This window comes from Aspergillus tubingensis (genome assembly GCF_013340325.1).
Source record: "Aspergillus tubingensis WU-2223L DNA, scaffold_8, whole genome shotgun sequence".
Lineage (NCBI taxonomy): Eukaryota > Fungi > Ascomycota > Eurotiomycetes > Eurotiales > Aspergillaceae > Aspergillus > Aspergillus tubingensis.
In genome coordinates this window covers 4,020,508-4,035,805 of record NW_023336282.1, presented here as the reverse complement: position 1 = coordinate 4,035,805, position 15,298 = coordinate 4,020,508, and the positions used below count along the sequence as shown (strand labels likewise).

The following is a 15,298-nucleotide window of genomic DNA, read 5'->3' as shown; positions in this document are numbered from 1 at the left end:
CAACAGAACTATACCGCTCAGACGGCCATGTCCGCCCAGATCGCAGATGCAGCCAGTCCACTGTTAGCACAGTGGAGCTACACGATCATTACCATGGCTCTTGGTTTCCATTGCCGCTGGACAATATCCGAGGAGAAACCGTCAGGTGAATGTGGCCTACAGGTAGAGAGGCCTTAATCTATTCGCAAATGTCATTAGTCCTCAACTCCTCGTCCAATCTCCAAGGTCAAGCCATTCTTCAGGTGGCCAAAACAGTCCCTATCCCTGTAGGGTTGATACAGCTAATCAGAAATAGTAGGAATAAATGAATAGCTTTCAGCCGCTCAGCCTATAGTCAGCCTAGCTACTCAATATAGGCGCCAACCGCGCTATAAGGCGGTACCTGAAAGAAGGCGCCACACACCCAAAACCTGTTATGGCCCCCTAGGACCGGCGGAAGTCATATTACTGGCTATTAATCACGAAACTAGTGTCTTTGAAAACGACCTAGGGGCTTCAACGAAAGTAATAGCTTAGGAGATCTCCGAACTCGATATAAACTTGTCATGGCGCCGTTATCGGCCTTGGTTTGATCGCCCATGGATTCTGGCTCATTGTGTAGAAAAGGGCCAAGAGTAAGAGACGTAATCCTCGCACTATAGTAGTGGTATTCGATCTAGTGTGGGAGGGAGGTTGCTGCTTAGACTTGAGTAACAGGTTAAGGGGTGGTTCGTGTAGTAAGAATCGCACATTTTTTGACATAATGGAAGCAGAGCCTGCGCGAAAGAAAGGGGAAAGATTACCACAAACGTTTTCAGTATTACTTTCTCAGATTGATTGCATGATGCTGACTTGGGTTTGCTAGAATCACGTCGTTTCTGTTCCCTGGCGTATATTTCTGACTCCACAACCCGACTTCATTTCTTAAAAATGGCGGTAGGTAGCTTCTCATGGCCAGACCATTCAACTGTTTCATGGTACTCCTTGGTCCCGAATAGTGCTAAATCGTGTGATAAGAGCTCTTGCCTCAATCAGGTAGACCACCCTCCCCCGCCTTCAACTTCATCTGCACGAACCCTTCCATTTCCGCCCTCTCATCAGGAGTCAAGAGCTTGACCCGATCGCTCAAGTTACCATCCCCAAAGAACCTCCGATCGATCTTCGCCCAGTATATCATATCGAACGCCCAGCTCTTTCTCGCGGCGTAGTTCAGCCAGAAGTCACCGCTTTCCCAGCTTCTGAGCATATGTCCTGACAGTCTATCGTTCTCATTTATGAATCCTCGATCAATGGCTGCTTGCTCTCTGTCCTTGAGGGCTCTCAGAAACACCGGCAGCACCTTCTCATATCTTGCTATCCAATCATCTAAACCCTGTTTCCAGATTTCTGGCAGCTCGAGTAACAACCAGAACGGAGGCCTATGAGCAAACCCTGTAGGGGCTGCGTAGGTGAACTCCCAGTCCACCACGCCGGTCATCTGATGCTGGGCACTTGATAGAATGTTGCCAGGTCGGAGGTCGTCACAGAACAATTTAAAAGGGCCAGCGTCGTCATTGCACAGCTGATTTTCGCGAGTGATCTTGCGAAACAGACATCGTGCGATGTACTTCGTTCGACAATCTTCCGCGGAATCGATCGCGTTGTTTCGTTGGGAAGCCAGGTGGATCATGTGCATCTCAGCTAGTGCTTGGTAGTACGATGAGGTTGTTTTGAACGTGCTTTGGGGAAGTAAGTCTGGTGACACTCCACCCAACTGAACGAGCTCGTTCATGTTAAAGGTAAGCAGCCGATGCTTGACTACCCAGGTATCATCGAATTCATCATCCTCATTAGCTTTACCGATGCATCCAATCTCGGCAAAAGAATGCCTCGATACCTGTAACATGATATCTGCCATCTGACCATAAACCCATTCAAGTCTCTCTTCCGAGACGTTCGGGTTTAGCATCGGTCTCTCGTCGCGTGATCGGCCCGGTACATTGAGGGCATCAATGACGTCGCCTTCGTTGCTAATATGCTCCATGATGATAAAGGGTCCTAAACCCTTTGGGCTCTCCTCTGTCATTCCATGATGAAGGATATGAGGGATGGGTAGACTGGTAAAATACTCCAAAAACTGCATCACTGCCACTTCGCGCTGAACCTTTTCCTCGGGGAACATGGAAGCATCCGGACACGGGAATCGAATGATGGCAGAGCCTCCATCTTGGAAAAGCAATCGTAGCCAGGCATTGAAGGAGCCTCGTTGGGGCGCGAAAAGCTCTTGGGGACACCTCCTCTGTGCTTGTCGATGAATCGGCCTATTTCTCGGAGAACGTCTGTTTGGAATAGCTTGTGTCTCCAGGGTGCGAAAGTCCTGTCGCATTTGTCACATAAAGTGTTGTCGTAGTCCATGCATTGGGATTCGAGGATGGGAGGGGGCGGGTTTTGTCATCATAGCAAGATGACACGGTTCTGTGTGACTTCACAGAAATCGTGTCGTAGGACTATAACGCACATTGAATGCCATCGAAAAAGCAATAGCATATCAACCACCTTCCTATTATCTGCCGGCTTCAGGTATGCGGAACGTTGCTGCTGACCTCGGTCGAGTAGCACAGAATTCAGGCTAGAGGGCTTCTGCAGGTAGAAGCATGGCCCTGATAGTGCTTTGAGTATTCTCTTCAAGCAAACGCCTGATGTCACCGCTTTCCATAATTGATAGCAAACGTAAGAAACCGATAACAGTGCAGTGGACCATATGCTGTTAGTGCTTATTCTCATCCACCAATTCTCCCTCTGGCGGTCTATAATTGTGTAACCCGAGCTGCCATACGTAGATCAAGTCGTAATCAATGCATGCGCTTCCGAGAAGTGCTCAGACCACACGCAATGGCAGACACTCGAGTCATGAAAATTTGCGATGATCATGTTTGTGGCGCGGGGTAAGCAACGCTGGTTGTAGTATGCCAGAGAGCCTCGGAAAGCCCACGATTATTCCCCACCGACCTAGTATTCCGATCGCGAGAGTTTGAAGGGGTCCGGTCGGTTATCTTGGCAAAATGGAAGATCATCTTCGGTAATGGTGTGGTATCATAACTCCCATATCTCATGTCTAAAAGTATGTGTGATGGGGCCGAAAGGAAGAGAAATGAGTGATGCGACCTGTAGAGTTTTCCAGAGTGGTGTGGAAGCAGATAGATCACTCACGACTAGTCGATTCGTCCTAATATGCGGTTTCTTTTGACTCGTCTCCGGAAGTAATCAGGGTGCTGCAGGGAAGAAGCCATCATGGACACGTGGTGTATGATGTTGTTGCCTGCCAGGATTGTTGTGAGTACTATCTCGTGGGGCAAATATCGCTCCAAACGAATTTTTGCAAGAAGCGGACGCGGTTAAGGCTTCTGGTAGCTGGGAGGAGGAACGGCGCAGGTAAACATTGAGACTGATGTGGGCGATTTGCTGTAGAGAATACTGCCACACGAGTTACCTAAAGTCAGGTCCTGAATAGCAGCAGTGCCCTGGTTATGAGCGTGATGCAACTGAAGTCATTGCAGGGTTTTGCCCAAGATTATGGTAGTGTCCGTCAAATTCCGAAGTGCGGCCCCTGAAAGAATAACGGTTCACGGGAGAGACATCCGGGGACTCGTCTGGCTCCGACCCGGCCAGTTCACTGAAACTGAATGGACAATACATCCTTAGCGATTGGCGGAGAAGACAGCCTGCAGGGTACTTGAAAAGCTTGCGCAGACCCCGGCACACCATCCGGTTGCATTGGGAAATGGAAAAGCCAGGTCAGCATGAAGAACAGTGGGAGTGGGTGGGGATGGTTGGCTGTTAGAGAGCGGGTAAGGCTGAAGCACATCCCACTCGCTTTGCGGTACCGGATCCACTGCACGCGCTATTCACCCCCTTAGGGCCCTCATTCTCTGTGCTGGTTTGTAGGAGAAATCGTGGCTCTTTAGTCCCGCCTTTGAGGGGAGATGAGAAGATTTTCTGTCGCCTGATAAGAAAAATGATTCCTTCCCTTCTGACTCAAGCATCCCTCCACACCATCCCAATGTCCCTCTCTACGCCAACTCCCAGTCTCTGCTTTCTTTTGCCAGGATGCAAGGCCTAAAGCAGCATCTTACTCTGTTTAGGAAGCTCACCCTAAAGCTCATATGTGCTGCAATCTGCTTTGGCTTATCGGGCGCTGCCCGGGGTCCGTTGTCCCCCTCCCTTTCCTTGCATCCTGGCGAACTGACACCTTATAGGGCTTGATTCTGGGCTTATCGCCAGCACTGTGGCAGAACAATCGTTCGTTGACCAGTTCCAACTAGAGGCCGACTATCTCAGTGCATCCCAAAAAGCCAATCGCTTGTCGAACATCACCTCTATGGTCCACATAGGCAGCTTACCGGGGGCTATAGTCGCATTTCTGTGCAGCGAGCGCATCGGAATCCTTTGGACCTTCCGTCAATGTTGCTTGATGTGGATCATTGGTTCTATAGTGTTTATCACGTCCCGTGACCTTGGGCAGGTATATGCCGGTCGATTCATAATGGGTCTTGGTATTGGACAGTTTGGTGTAATGGCCCCGATCTACCTTGGGGAGGTGGCACCCAGAGAAATTCGCGGAATGCTTGTAGGCTTATATGGCATGTCAGAATATCTGGGAATTATGATTGGGGTGAGCATAGTGATAATCTAAAAGGAAATGCGTGACTCAGCTTACTGACCTCAACAGTACTTCTCAATATGGGGAGCATCCATTCACATCCCCGACTCGAGTGCGAAACAGTGGGTCATCCCGCAAAGTGTTCAGATTATGTGGGCAGGTCTGCTGCTGATCGCTTCTCTGCTCTGTGAGGAGAGCCCTCGTTTTTTGTGTCGAAAAGACCGTCCTCTGGCAGCACTCCAGTCTCTTGCACGACTATGGAACGTGTCACCACTGGATCCGGGAATACATGTCGAAATTTCAAATGTCAAGATTCAGCTCAAACTTGAGCGCGAGGTGGCATCACGATCAGGTCTTATTGGGGTGCTGAAAGAGCTTTTTGGGACAAAATCCCACTTGAAACGGATCGCCTTCGTGTTCATCCTGCAGTGCTTGGGCGAGTGGTCCGGCCCCAACTCGGTGACTAGTAAGTCTCAGCCCTGGAATCAGAAGTACGCACACTGGGGCTAATTTGCCAACCCTAGCATATGCCCCCGAGTTATTCGGACTCTTCGGTATTCAAGGCCAATCGCAAAAGCTCTTCACGACGGCGGTCTTTGGTGCTGTCAAGTTTGTATTCGCGCTAATTTCGGCAATCTTCTTGATCGACTATCTGGGCAGGAGGAAGACATTATATATCGGCCTCGTGCTTCAAGTTATTGCACTGACCTATGATTCGATATTTCTCACTATATTTAGCTCCCTATCTGGTCAGTCGCAAGATGATCCAGCAGTAAGGCATGCTGCTATCGGCGCAATTGTGATGATTTATTTCATCGGCATTGGATGGGCCCTGGGTTGGAATTCAATCCAGTATTTGATCACGGCCGAGTCCTTCCCACTGGGGGTTCGGATCGCAGGGGTCACTCTCGTTACACTGTGGCACTATGCCAACCGGATCGGCATTTCCAAGGTTGGTTCCATGTATATCCTTGGCGCAGATCAACTGCCGGATGATATTGACTGAGTTCCCTTTTCTACTTAGGCAACCACATTGATGCTGCTCGACCACGACTCTCTAACCCCCAAAGGTACTTTTTGGTTTTTCACTGGGATGTCCTTGCTTGGTCTCCTATTTACATGGTGTTTCCTGCCCGAAACTGCTGGTAAGGGGCTGGAGGAGACCAATGAGCTGTATACAGGGGATCGGGGAGGCACAACCCCGCACGACCAAAGGGACGCTGATTAGAGTCGGAAGATGAGCGGAATTTGCCCGCCTCTCTGTATCTACTCAAAAATGAGTTTGAATCGTTGGGAACCAACTAAGGTTATATCCGTTGACAGCCAAGAGACCGCATATTTCCGTTATTCCTCACACTAAGGTTCGGGCTATCAAATTACCCCGCAAGCCAAATTGCTCGTAATTCTCCTTCCACTCCTCCTTAGTGGGTCGAGTTAATCAATATGCTCCGCCACAGTCGACTTCAAGTGGGGTAAGCTTTGGCATGGTGCCAGATATCGGTCAGGCTGCGTATCTCAATTGGCAGAGGAGGTTCCAAGCTAGATGGTAGGTGCTGTCAAAGCGGAATGCCATTCCACAATGGCGCCTGTCCTTGCAGCTGAATGTCAGGTTTTTGCGAAGTATAGCCGAGGAATGAGCTTCTGACACAGTTCGTATTCTATAAATCCGAACGTGTCCGTATGGCTTTTTCTGCACTGAGGAGCTTTCTTACAGTTTGGCTACCATTATTCGAGCCACCTGTTGGCTGATCGACTGCGGCGCGCAACATGGAGAATTCTTTTGACTATATTATCTGCGGGTTAGTTTCGCTTAATATAGAGTGTGCTTTTGGTCTCATCTTTGTCTTCGCTATAGCTAACTGCTCGCTTCTACTCTCAGGGGTGGCACCTCAGGATGCGTGGTTGCCGGTCGCCTGGCTGAGAATCCGCACATAAGGATTCTTATCATCGAAGCTGGACAGCATAATAAAGATCTGGAGAATGTTCATATGGTTGGCGGGTTCGTACGCGCGTTACACTCCTCGAATTTGGTTCAACCTTCTAACTTAACTAGCTGGGGTAATCTGCTCGACTCTTCGACAGACTGGAACATTGTCACTCCGCCCATGCCAAACGTCAATAATCGGCAAGTTAAGCTCAGCAGAGGAAAATTTCTAGGAGGTTGCAGTGGTTGCAATGGGACCCTTTGCATACGCGGAAGCAAGCAAGATTACGATGACTGGGGTCTGGATGGGTGGAGTGGCAAGGAATTCTTCAAGTACATGCAGAAGGTAACTACTGTCATATCCATTCACTAAAAGCCGGAGGGGGGATTGAGACACATAAATCTAATATCTTTCTTCCAGGCCGAAACGTTTCATACCAAACCCTGGTTTAAGGCGTCCGATCAGCATCATGGAAACTCGGGCCCCCTTCACGTCGAACCACATGATCTCGCGCCCATTTCCGAACGCATCATGGACTCTTTCGTTTCGCAGGGCCTTCCATTGGATCCTGACATGTTCACAACTGGTGAGACATCTCATGGGTGTGGTCATGTACCACGGTCAGTGTACAACGGCATCCGCACTACCAGTGGAGACTTCGTCACAAATGGGTACCATCGCAACAATGTTACAATAATGACAGAGACCACTGTGGACAAAATACTCTTCAAGAAGACCCCAAGTGGGCCCAAAGCGGACGGTGTCTCGGTGGTAACAGCAAATGGGCGACGGACACTACATGCCAAGAGGGAGATAATTATCAGCAGTGGATCTTATTGCAGCCCTACAATTCTAATGAGGTCTGGGCTAGGTCCGAAGGAAGAGTTGCAGAAACACAACATTGAATGTTTGGTCAACCTGCCGGGCGTCGGGAAAAACCTCATGGATCATTTGGTAGGTGCTCTATGGCAGATTCATCTATAAAATTGCATCTAATCAGAACTGTCCAGATTGTTTTCATGTTCTATGAGACAGAAAAGCCTGGTCTGACGACCGACCATCACGTCTACCACGGCGATAGTTTTGACAAAACCTACGCGCTTTGGAAGGAGAAAAAAGAGGGATTTCTGTCAACCTTCCCTTTTGGCTCCTTTGCCTTCGCACGTCTAGATGAACGTCTTAAGAATGAGCCACTGTGGAAGAATGCGCCACGACAGCCAGGCCGTGATCCCATGGGTTTGACACCCAATCAGCCGAATGTTGAGCTCTTCACTACGGAATGTTACGGCGGTCCTAAGCAGTACGATCAATTTCCTATTGATCACAAGTACGCATTCTCAATCATCGCCGAATTGTTCTCGCCTAGGTCTCGCGGTAGTGTGACGCTGAAATCTAAGGACCCCTTGGAGAAACCTGTAGTGGACTGCAATTACCTCGCAGACCCACTAGATCTGCTTGTGTTAACTGAAGCATGTAGATTTGCAAATGAGATCATTACCAAGGGCGCTGGGACGAAGGGCATCGTGAAAGGCTCTTGGCCTCCTAATCTGACCCACCACACTTACACGAAGAGAGAACAGTGGATACCTTATGTGAAAGAACATGCGACAACTTGTATGCCCTCTCTTCTGTCTGTTGGCACCACTCATACTGATTGACTATACTAGGCTACCACGCTGGGGGTACCTGCGCAATGGGCCCAGATGGCGATACCAATGCTGTTCTCGATAACAAGTTGCGTGTTCGTGGCGTGACCGGACTCCGAGTGGCAGATTGTAGTGTCATGCCAACTCTGAACGGAGGGCATACTCAGATGCCTGCTTATGGAATTGGCGAGAAATGTGCGGACCTCATCAAAGAAACGTGGGCATCCCAGGCCCTCAATGTGGCGAAGCTTTGAGGTTTCTTTTCGTATTGGTGCCAACGGTGCGGCTTTGGGGACCGGCAACCGTCTGGTTCTAGTAAAGCTGTAGATTTGCTTGGATATTTACGTTATATATGTGTCATGAGCTACGACGCCTTTCTCCGATGTTAAAGACTTCAATTACTTAGTTCCATAGTTTCGTCCCCACTATCTTTGTCAAAAAATAGATCAGACGATAAATTCGCAATGAGAGACTGGAGCACCGATATGGTTATAATTTCACTCTTCTCAAGCTAGCCATCTCGCAGTAGGTGTATGCGCTGATCAACTTAATGCCTTCAAAGTCGAACAGGAAGCATCGGACGTATGGGGTTTCATATTTGCACGATCTATAGGTTCAACCTATCTCGTTCTTTCAACAACAAGGTTGTGTAGTGTAATGGTTATCACTCTGGATTCTGATTCCAGCAATCCCGGTTCGATCCCGGGCACGACCTTTTTGTATCCTTGGCATCATGGTCCGAGCCATGAATTTTTGTTTCTCCCACCAAGTGTTTCTATTATCCTTACCTAAACAAACCTTGTCATATTATCCTCTTCTTGCTCCAATTCCCTCCCACCTCGGCCTCAGCTACCCGATTAACAATGATATCACCCACCCGACAACCCCCTAAACACCCAATAACAACCACCTCCCGGTCAGCCTTGTGGGCCCAACCGCCAATTCAACTTCAACGCTACCCACTCCTTACGATGCCGATAACCCGTCCTACCAGCCAACCCACTACAATGCGCCATTGCCATTTGTCCGTCCTCCCTTAGGGCTGTCGCAGTAAGGCTGATAGCGTGCTTGCGTGCTCCCAGCAGAAAATGGCGCGTGAAGAAAGAATAAAAAAAACGCTGCGATGTACAGGATATCCAGCCAGATCGATATGTTCCCAGTTTCTTTTTCTAATTCCGCTCGGAGATTTTCGTAATAAGGGGGCTGCTCTGGTTTGCCTTCTTTCATTTGCAGTAAAGTTTCCTATCTATTTATGGAGATATTCTCCCCCCTCTTCTTAGGGTTTAGGGTGCTGAAGAGGGGGTGGCTAGACTCTTCAGTTCTTTCCATCTGTGATGGCGTTTCGTAACTTTGTCTTTCAATCTATCTTTTCTGCATGTCTTAATCCGATATAGTCGGTGGTATTATCATTGCTTGCTTTGCTGCATGCATATATCATCTTAACTTTATCCTTGTACATATCTCATCACCTTATAACTATCTATACTACGGCTCAGGAATGTCAGAGCCCTTCCACCCCGCGAAATCACCGGCTCTCCCGGTCGTGGAATCCTCCACAGACACCAAGTCCCCTCAATCCCAGCAGACGAAAGTGCGCCGATTAAGAGAGACAGTCGATAGCAACTATGCCGACATCATCTGTATCATTCTGTGCTTCGTCACGGGGCTTTGCGACAGCTCCGCATTCAATGCGTGGTCATGCTTCTTAGCTATGCAAACCGGTACATCTCCCCTTCCCCTTTATCCCACCACCCAAATCCCATAACCCATTACCATAATACTAATATTGAAAATTAATAACAGGAAACACCGTCGTCCTCGGCCTCGGCGCCGCCTCCCTCCCCAAAGACGACAGCGACAGCTGGCTAAAATCCATCGTGTCAATCGCCAGCTTCGTGACCGGCTCATTCATATTCAGTTTCGTCGGACGACACCTTGGTCCCGCGCGTCGCGGAACCCTCTTCGCTTCCTTCATGGTGCAAGTGATTCTCATCGTGATTGCCGTCTCCCTGATCCAGTCTGGACTTATCGCGGAATCCGAAGCCGACGTCATCTCTGGCCACCACCATGGCGGCAAGCTCCTCGAGCTGATTCCCATTGGCTTGCTGGCGTTCCAGTCCTCCGGGTCTATTAATAGTACGCGCTCGTTGGGATTTAATGAGATCCCGAGTGTGGTTATCACGAGCGTGTATTTTGATATTGCGTCGGATAAGAACATCCTGGCTGTGCAGAATGTTAAGAGGAATAGGAGAATTGCGGGTGTGGTGGCCCTGTTGATTGGAGCTATTGTGGGCGGTTGGTTGAATAGGAGTGCTGGCGGGATGGCGTCGACTTTTTGGTTGGCGGCGGGGATTAAGTTCCTTATTGGGTTGGGGTGGTTGGTTTGGATGCCTGTTAGGAACTAGGTTGTTGGACGGGGGTGGGTTGGGGGAGTGGTGTGATCGCTTGGGTATGATGGTTAGTGAGGTATGTATGTGGTGTGTGTGTGTATGTAGGGAGGGAGTGCGATTGTATAGTATTTTGTTCGGGGGCGTTGTTGTATAGAAGGGTGGGTAGACATGGTTTTGGAAAAATAGAAGGTATAGATTTCTTTTTTCATGCTTATTTTCTGAGTAGGGTGGGTGCGAATGTAATCGTTAGTAGCATCATACTTCACAGATAGAAACAGCCAAGTTAAGTTGATGATCAATATAGTGAGGAATATACCAGCACTTGCTATGTATGCATCATTCATGACTTCCATTATGATTAACACAACCGGTCCAGGACGCTCGATACATTGCGAAGCATCAGGTGACTAGCGGACAGGGTGAGTTGCCCTTCGATATGTACATGATACTGCCACTGCTGCTCTGCTCTGTCTTGCGTCTCGGCGATGAACATGTCATTCCTTGTTCCATGTTTCAGGATACGCTATCGTACAGTCTTCCTCCACCTCACAAAGCCCACATCCCTCAATTGGTATAATTCCATCTTCTCATCAATTATTTAGTCGCGCATAGGGCGCAGAGGGCTCTGACGGGGGAGCATCATCGGGGGTCCGCGAGCGCGGAGCCAGGCGTCGTTGTGAGGGCCTTCGGTACGAATAACGCTGCCGATGGACATGAAGAGACTATCAAGAGAGTATGGTTAGTATCAAGCAGTCGAACATACAGAAGCGATGAATAGACGTAGAATCGCAAGGAATTGCGCAGAACATACCCAAAAGTAGCACCAGAACCAAGCATGTATTTACCCAGGGTACGCATAACACCGTTAGGTCCAGCTCCGTACTGGAAGATGGTGACAGTTCCTGCTTCATATTAGTCGGATTCAAAGGAGGGGTTGCGTTTGCATAGACGAACCGATGATGAAACCCATGATACCTCCAACAGCTGTTGGAAAAGGATTAGTACCGTAATAACTAGCATGCAAACTTGTTCAACCTACTGGATCCCATCATGGCACCCATCTTCACTGTAAATTAAGTCAGTAAATCAGTACGGCAGATTGAGCGAAACTCATTTAGCTGGTGAATGGCATGGGATCCGGTTAACTAACTCTTCTCAAAGGTAGAGGGACCATGCCCTTGAGGGGGACCAGCAACGACGGGCATGTTGAATGATAGTTAATAAATATACAGCGAGCGCAAAGAATTTGACAGCACAAGACCAGTTTCCCTCAGACGGTCGATTCCTCCGGCTTCAGTCTTCTAGAGTCGGCAGCAAAGCTCCAACGGTGGGCGCATCGAAACCCGAGGCCCAGAAGCACGTGACACCGCCTGCCGTATTGAGAACCAAAGGTCCGTGCGGTGTTACCTAAGCACACGTGTGTTCACACGTGATTTTTGGCCTCAGGCGTAGGGGGACGAAGGAAGCCGTGAGCTGATCGGCTCTTCTCTCCCGCCGCAAGTTGGTGGCTCTCCCCATGAAGTCTGCTCCTGAATCGTCTGATCCAGTGCCTCGACTTACTTTTTCGGCGGCTTAGGAGCCTGTGCAAGGCGGTAGTTCCGTCTCGTGCCTCCGTCTTCGTCGCTGCCCGGTCGCTTGGTCCGTTCACTCCTCGGTTCGGGCCAAGACCTCCACGCCTCCTTGGTCAGGACTGAAGCGCCTTCTTGCCTCACCATCAGATCCCTTTTTAGACTCAACTGTTCATACTCATCCTGCCGTGGTAAGTTTGACTTGCTAGCTGTTGGGTCTCGCATGGCACTCGACGATGGCAGGCGCTGTTGCGTCGATGCGGAAACGGACTCGATGTTTATATGAGGGTCGTCCGGACAATTGCTAACGTGACCTCTCACCAGCCGAACGGACTGTATTCACGATATTTCCGCGCGCCTACCGTCGCTACAAACATTTTTGCCTTCGAGGTCCGTCGCGACGGGCACTCACGGGCGGTTAGCATCCGAACGCTTCTCCTTGCATACGTTGACGATCCTCTTTTTCCGTTGAGCGGACGAGCGCCTATGAGATAGAGCTCCTTTCCATCACACTCATCATACGCTATCCTTCTCCATGACTGCTGTGGCATCACCACCTAGTGTGCAATCGGGCCCTCACTTGGGATGGTTCGACTCTGGTAACGGAGGACAAGGTGCTCTGTCTTCAATGGACGCGGAAGAAGTTTCACGAACATTTTTGCCGCGAAGGACTGTTCAGAGATCGAATTCCTCCTCTTCCCTAGCATCTACTTCATCAACCTCAACCGCTATAGTCACGCCGCAACCCCCTAATGCGGGACACGTGAACAACGTCGAACACGCTACATGGTCAGCAAAGAAGAAATCCTCAAGAAATAACTGGACAACTTCTAAGTCAGAGCCGGTGGCTGGGCTGAGCAGCGCCCGCTCCCAGGCTATGCCAGCCTTTTCTTCGGGCCCAGGAGCCTCTTCTACTATGACCGCGATTCACCAGCCGTCTTCCATTGTTCCATCTCAACACATGCTTCAAGCATCACAACAAAATGGCGTACGCGCCGCGAGCGCACCAGCAGGCGATCCTCCCGCCATTCTCACACTCTTACCCATCAACGGTACCTTCGACAAGAAGCAGATCAACGTACCCTTCTATCCGGACCTACTACGCATAGGCCGTCAGACAAACGCCAAGACTGTGCCAACCCCGGTGAACGGTTACTTCGATTCCAAGGTGCTGTCTCGACAGCACGCCGAGATCTGGGCAGACAAGAGCGGAAAGATTTGGATCAGGGATGTCAAGTCGTCAAACGGTACTTTCGTCAATGGGCAGCGGTTGTCTCCGGAGAATCGCGAATCAGAACCCCATGAGCTTCGCGAGAACGATACCTTGGAACTCGGAATTGATATCGTCAGCGAGGATCAGAAAACGGTTGTTCATCATAAGGTTTCCGCCAAGGTTGAACATGCCGGTATATACAGCAGCATTCCGAATATCTTGGACCTCACACTAGGCGACTTGGATCCTGCTTCTGGAAATGGACTGCTCCCGTCTCCCCTTAGTCAACCGATGTCACATCTCAGAGGACGATCGGGAAGCACCATGAGCAACCGTAGTGCTCAGAGTGCAGCCAGCAGTCAATTCAACGCAATACAACAACAACGTCAGATGAACTATTGGAATTCCCCTATATCTATAGAACAAGTTGTCAAGCGACTTACGGTATGTCATCAAGGTCACATTCGCAGCGAGCTTGCTCTAACACGATTTCAGAGTGAAATGAAACAGGCTAAACAACAGTCACAAGAGCTCCGGCAAACGGACGAGTTCTTGACTACTATAATGAAACCCGGATATGCGGAGAAGGAGAAACCGAAGCCTTCACCAGCGGATAATAATGCACCTCGTCCAGTTAATGGGCGGCCAAAGATGCCTCGCGTAGATTCCTTCTCTCGCTTTTCGGACCCTCCAGCTCCTCCACCGCAGCAACCCTTGCCCGAAAAGCCCGATGCTTTGCCACGGAACGGCACAGACGCCCTATCGCCGTTGAAGCGATCCGAGACAGAAAAGTCCAAGCTTGGCCCGAACTCGCCCGTTACGCGTGAAAATAGCCAGATCTTGTCTCTCATTGAGGCGCTGTCCTCCGCCAAAAGGGAGCTCGATAGCCAGGGTGCTCGTGTTAAGGAGCTAGAAGCGTTGCTGATTCAGGAACGAAATGCTCGTGAATCTGCCGAGGAGAAGGCCCGGAGCTTGGAGATGAAATCCATTCAGCCTGCTCCAGGCCTCACCGCAGATGCTGAATCCGAAGACAGCACTAAGAACTTGACTGAAATGGAAGAGCCAAAGACTACGCTGCCGGATGCCGAAGCCTCGATCGATTCTGATGCACCCGCTTCTGAAAAGGAGTCCTTGGCAGAAAGTCAAACAGATGTTTTACAACGTCGTCTCGAGTCAATGATACTGGAGATGGAGGAGATGAAGAAGCAAGTCACAATGTTCAAAGACCGGGCAGAAGTCGCGGAGAATGAGACTGTTGAGGCGCGGAAGTCGCTGGCGGAGATGATTGAAACTCTGCGGCAAGAGCGCGCAGAGCGTGCTCAGGGCAAAGTAGTGTCTGGTGCCCAGACAGATGCTCCTGCTCCTGCTGGTTCTCCATCTGAGCCACAAGAGTCCGCCGAAGAGAAGGGCAGCGTGTGCGCTGAGCAACCACAGCTCACTGCGACGCCGTCAGGTACAAAAGCGGTGGACAACGCAAACACGACGTTTGCGACACAATCACACCGCCACGACGTCTTAGAGCAATCCAGTCCTTTTGCTTCTATGCTTGGAGTGGTGCTCCTCGGCGTTGGGCTGATGGCTTACCTGAACAGCTGGCAGAAGATGGACAAATGATCATTTTGGCTAGCACATCATGCCTTCTGCTGGCGCATGACATAAATTGTGCATTCGATAACACCTTGAAAAGCTCGTCTTGTTCTTCAAGTTACTAACCTTCGATCCTTCCTTCATACCTTTTCTTTCTGATTCTCCGCTGGTTCTATTTCATAGTTTGTCCCATCTTGTATTCTGCTCCGATGCTCAGCAGGGATTGTGCGCTGGGTCTATGGGTCGATTGTTCTTTTTACCCGTTATTTCCGTTTATTCCCTCTTCTTGCCCCCCTATTATGTGCAGTTATCCTTTTTGCATAACTTGCATGACCCTCCCTCACTTTTCTT

General features: G+C 49.8%; 6 protein-coding genes and 1 non-coding gene across 7 annotated transcripts; 5 read left to right on the top strand and 2 right to left on the bottom strand.

Annotated features, from left to right (window-relative positions):
* Positions 1–1,006: 1,006 nt before the first annotated feature.
* Positions 1,007–2,344, bottom strand: AtWU_07624 (uncharacterized protein; the record flags this gene model as incomplete). The annotated part of the gene is made up of 1 exon (XM_035502733.1): positions 1,007–2,344. One exon carries the CDS (start codon positions 2,342–2,344, stop codon positions 1,007–1,009), a length of 1,338 nt encoding a protein of 445 aa, XP_035358626.1.
* A 1,721-nt stretch (positions 2,345–4,065) lies between these two features.
* On the top strand, positions 4,066–5,846 carry AtWU_07623 (quinate permease; the record flags this gene model as incomplete). The annotated part of the gene is made up of 5 exons (XM_035502732.1): positions 4,066–4,162; positions 4,215–4,630; positions 4,688–5,084; positions 5,143–5,570; positions 5,643–5,846. The coding sequence occupies 5 exons, from the start codon at positions 4,066–4,068 to the stop codon at positions 5,844–5,846; spliced, it is 1,542 nt and encodes a 513-aa protein (XP_035358625.1).
* Positions 5,847–6,385: 539 nt separating this feature from the next.
* On the top strand, positions 6,386–8,443 carry AtWU_07622 (GMC family oxidoreductase; the record flags this gene model as incomplete). The annotated part of the gene is made up of 6 exons (XM_035502731.1): positions 6,386–6,417; positions 6,498–6,617; positions 6,672–6,888; positions 6,964–7,497; positions 7,554–8,157; positions 8,211–8,443. The coding sequence occupies 6 exons, from the start codon at positions 6,386–6,388 to the stop codon at positions 8,441–8,443; spliced, it is 1,740 nt and encodes a 579-aa protein (XP_035358624.1).
* Positions 8,444–8,832: 389 nt separating this feature from the next.
* Positions 8,833–8,904, top strand: AtWU_t196. The gene has a single exon. It is a non-coding gene; the product is annotated as a tRNA-Gln (tRNA).
* Positions 8,905–9,687: 783 nt separating this feature from the next.
* AtWU_07621 (YoaK family protein) lies at positions 9,688–10,594 on the top strand (the record flags this gene model as incomplete). The annotated part of the gene is made up of 2 exons (XM_035502730.1): positions 9,688–9,910; positions 9,993–10,594. The coding sequence occupies 2 exons, from the start codon at positions 9,688–9,690 to the stop codon at positions 10,592–10,594; spliced, it is 825 nt and encodes a 274-aa protein (XP_035358623.1).
* A 583-nt stretch (positions 10,595–11,177) lies between these two features.
* On the bottom strand, positions 11,178–11,784 carry AtWU_07620 (MGR2/ROMO1 family protein; the record flags this gene model as incomplete). The annotated part of the gene is made up of 5 exons (XM_035502729.1): positions 11,178–11,301; positions 11,391–11,481; positions 11,534–11,563; positions 11,619–11,645; positions 11,730–11,784. The coding sequence occupies 5 exons, from the start codon at positions 11,782–11,784 to the stop codon at positions 11,178–11,180; spliced, it is 327 nt and encodes a 108-aa protein (XP_035358622.1).
* An 898-nt stretch (positions 11,785–12,682) lies between these two features.
* On the top strand, positions 12,683–14,974 carry AtWU_07619 (putative cytoplasm to vacuole targeting Vps64; the record flags this gene model as incomplete). Its single annotated transcript, XM_035502728.1, has 2 exons — positions 12,683–13,804; positions 13,856–14,974. 2 exons carry the CDS (start codon positions 12,683–12,685, stop codon positions 14,972–14,974), a joined length of 2,241 nt encoding a protein of 746 aa, XP_035358621.1.
* Between the last annotated feature and the right edge of the window lie 324 nt (positions 14,975–15,298).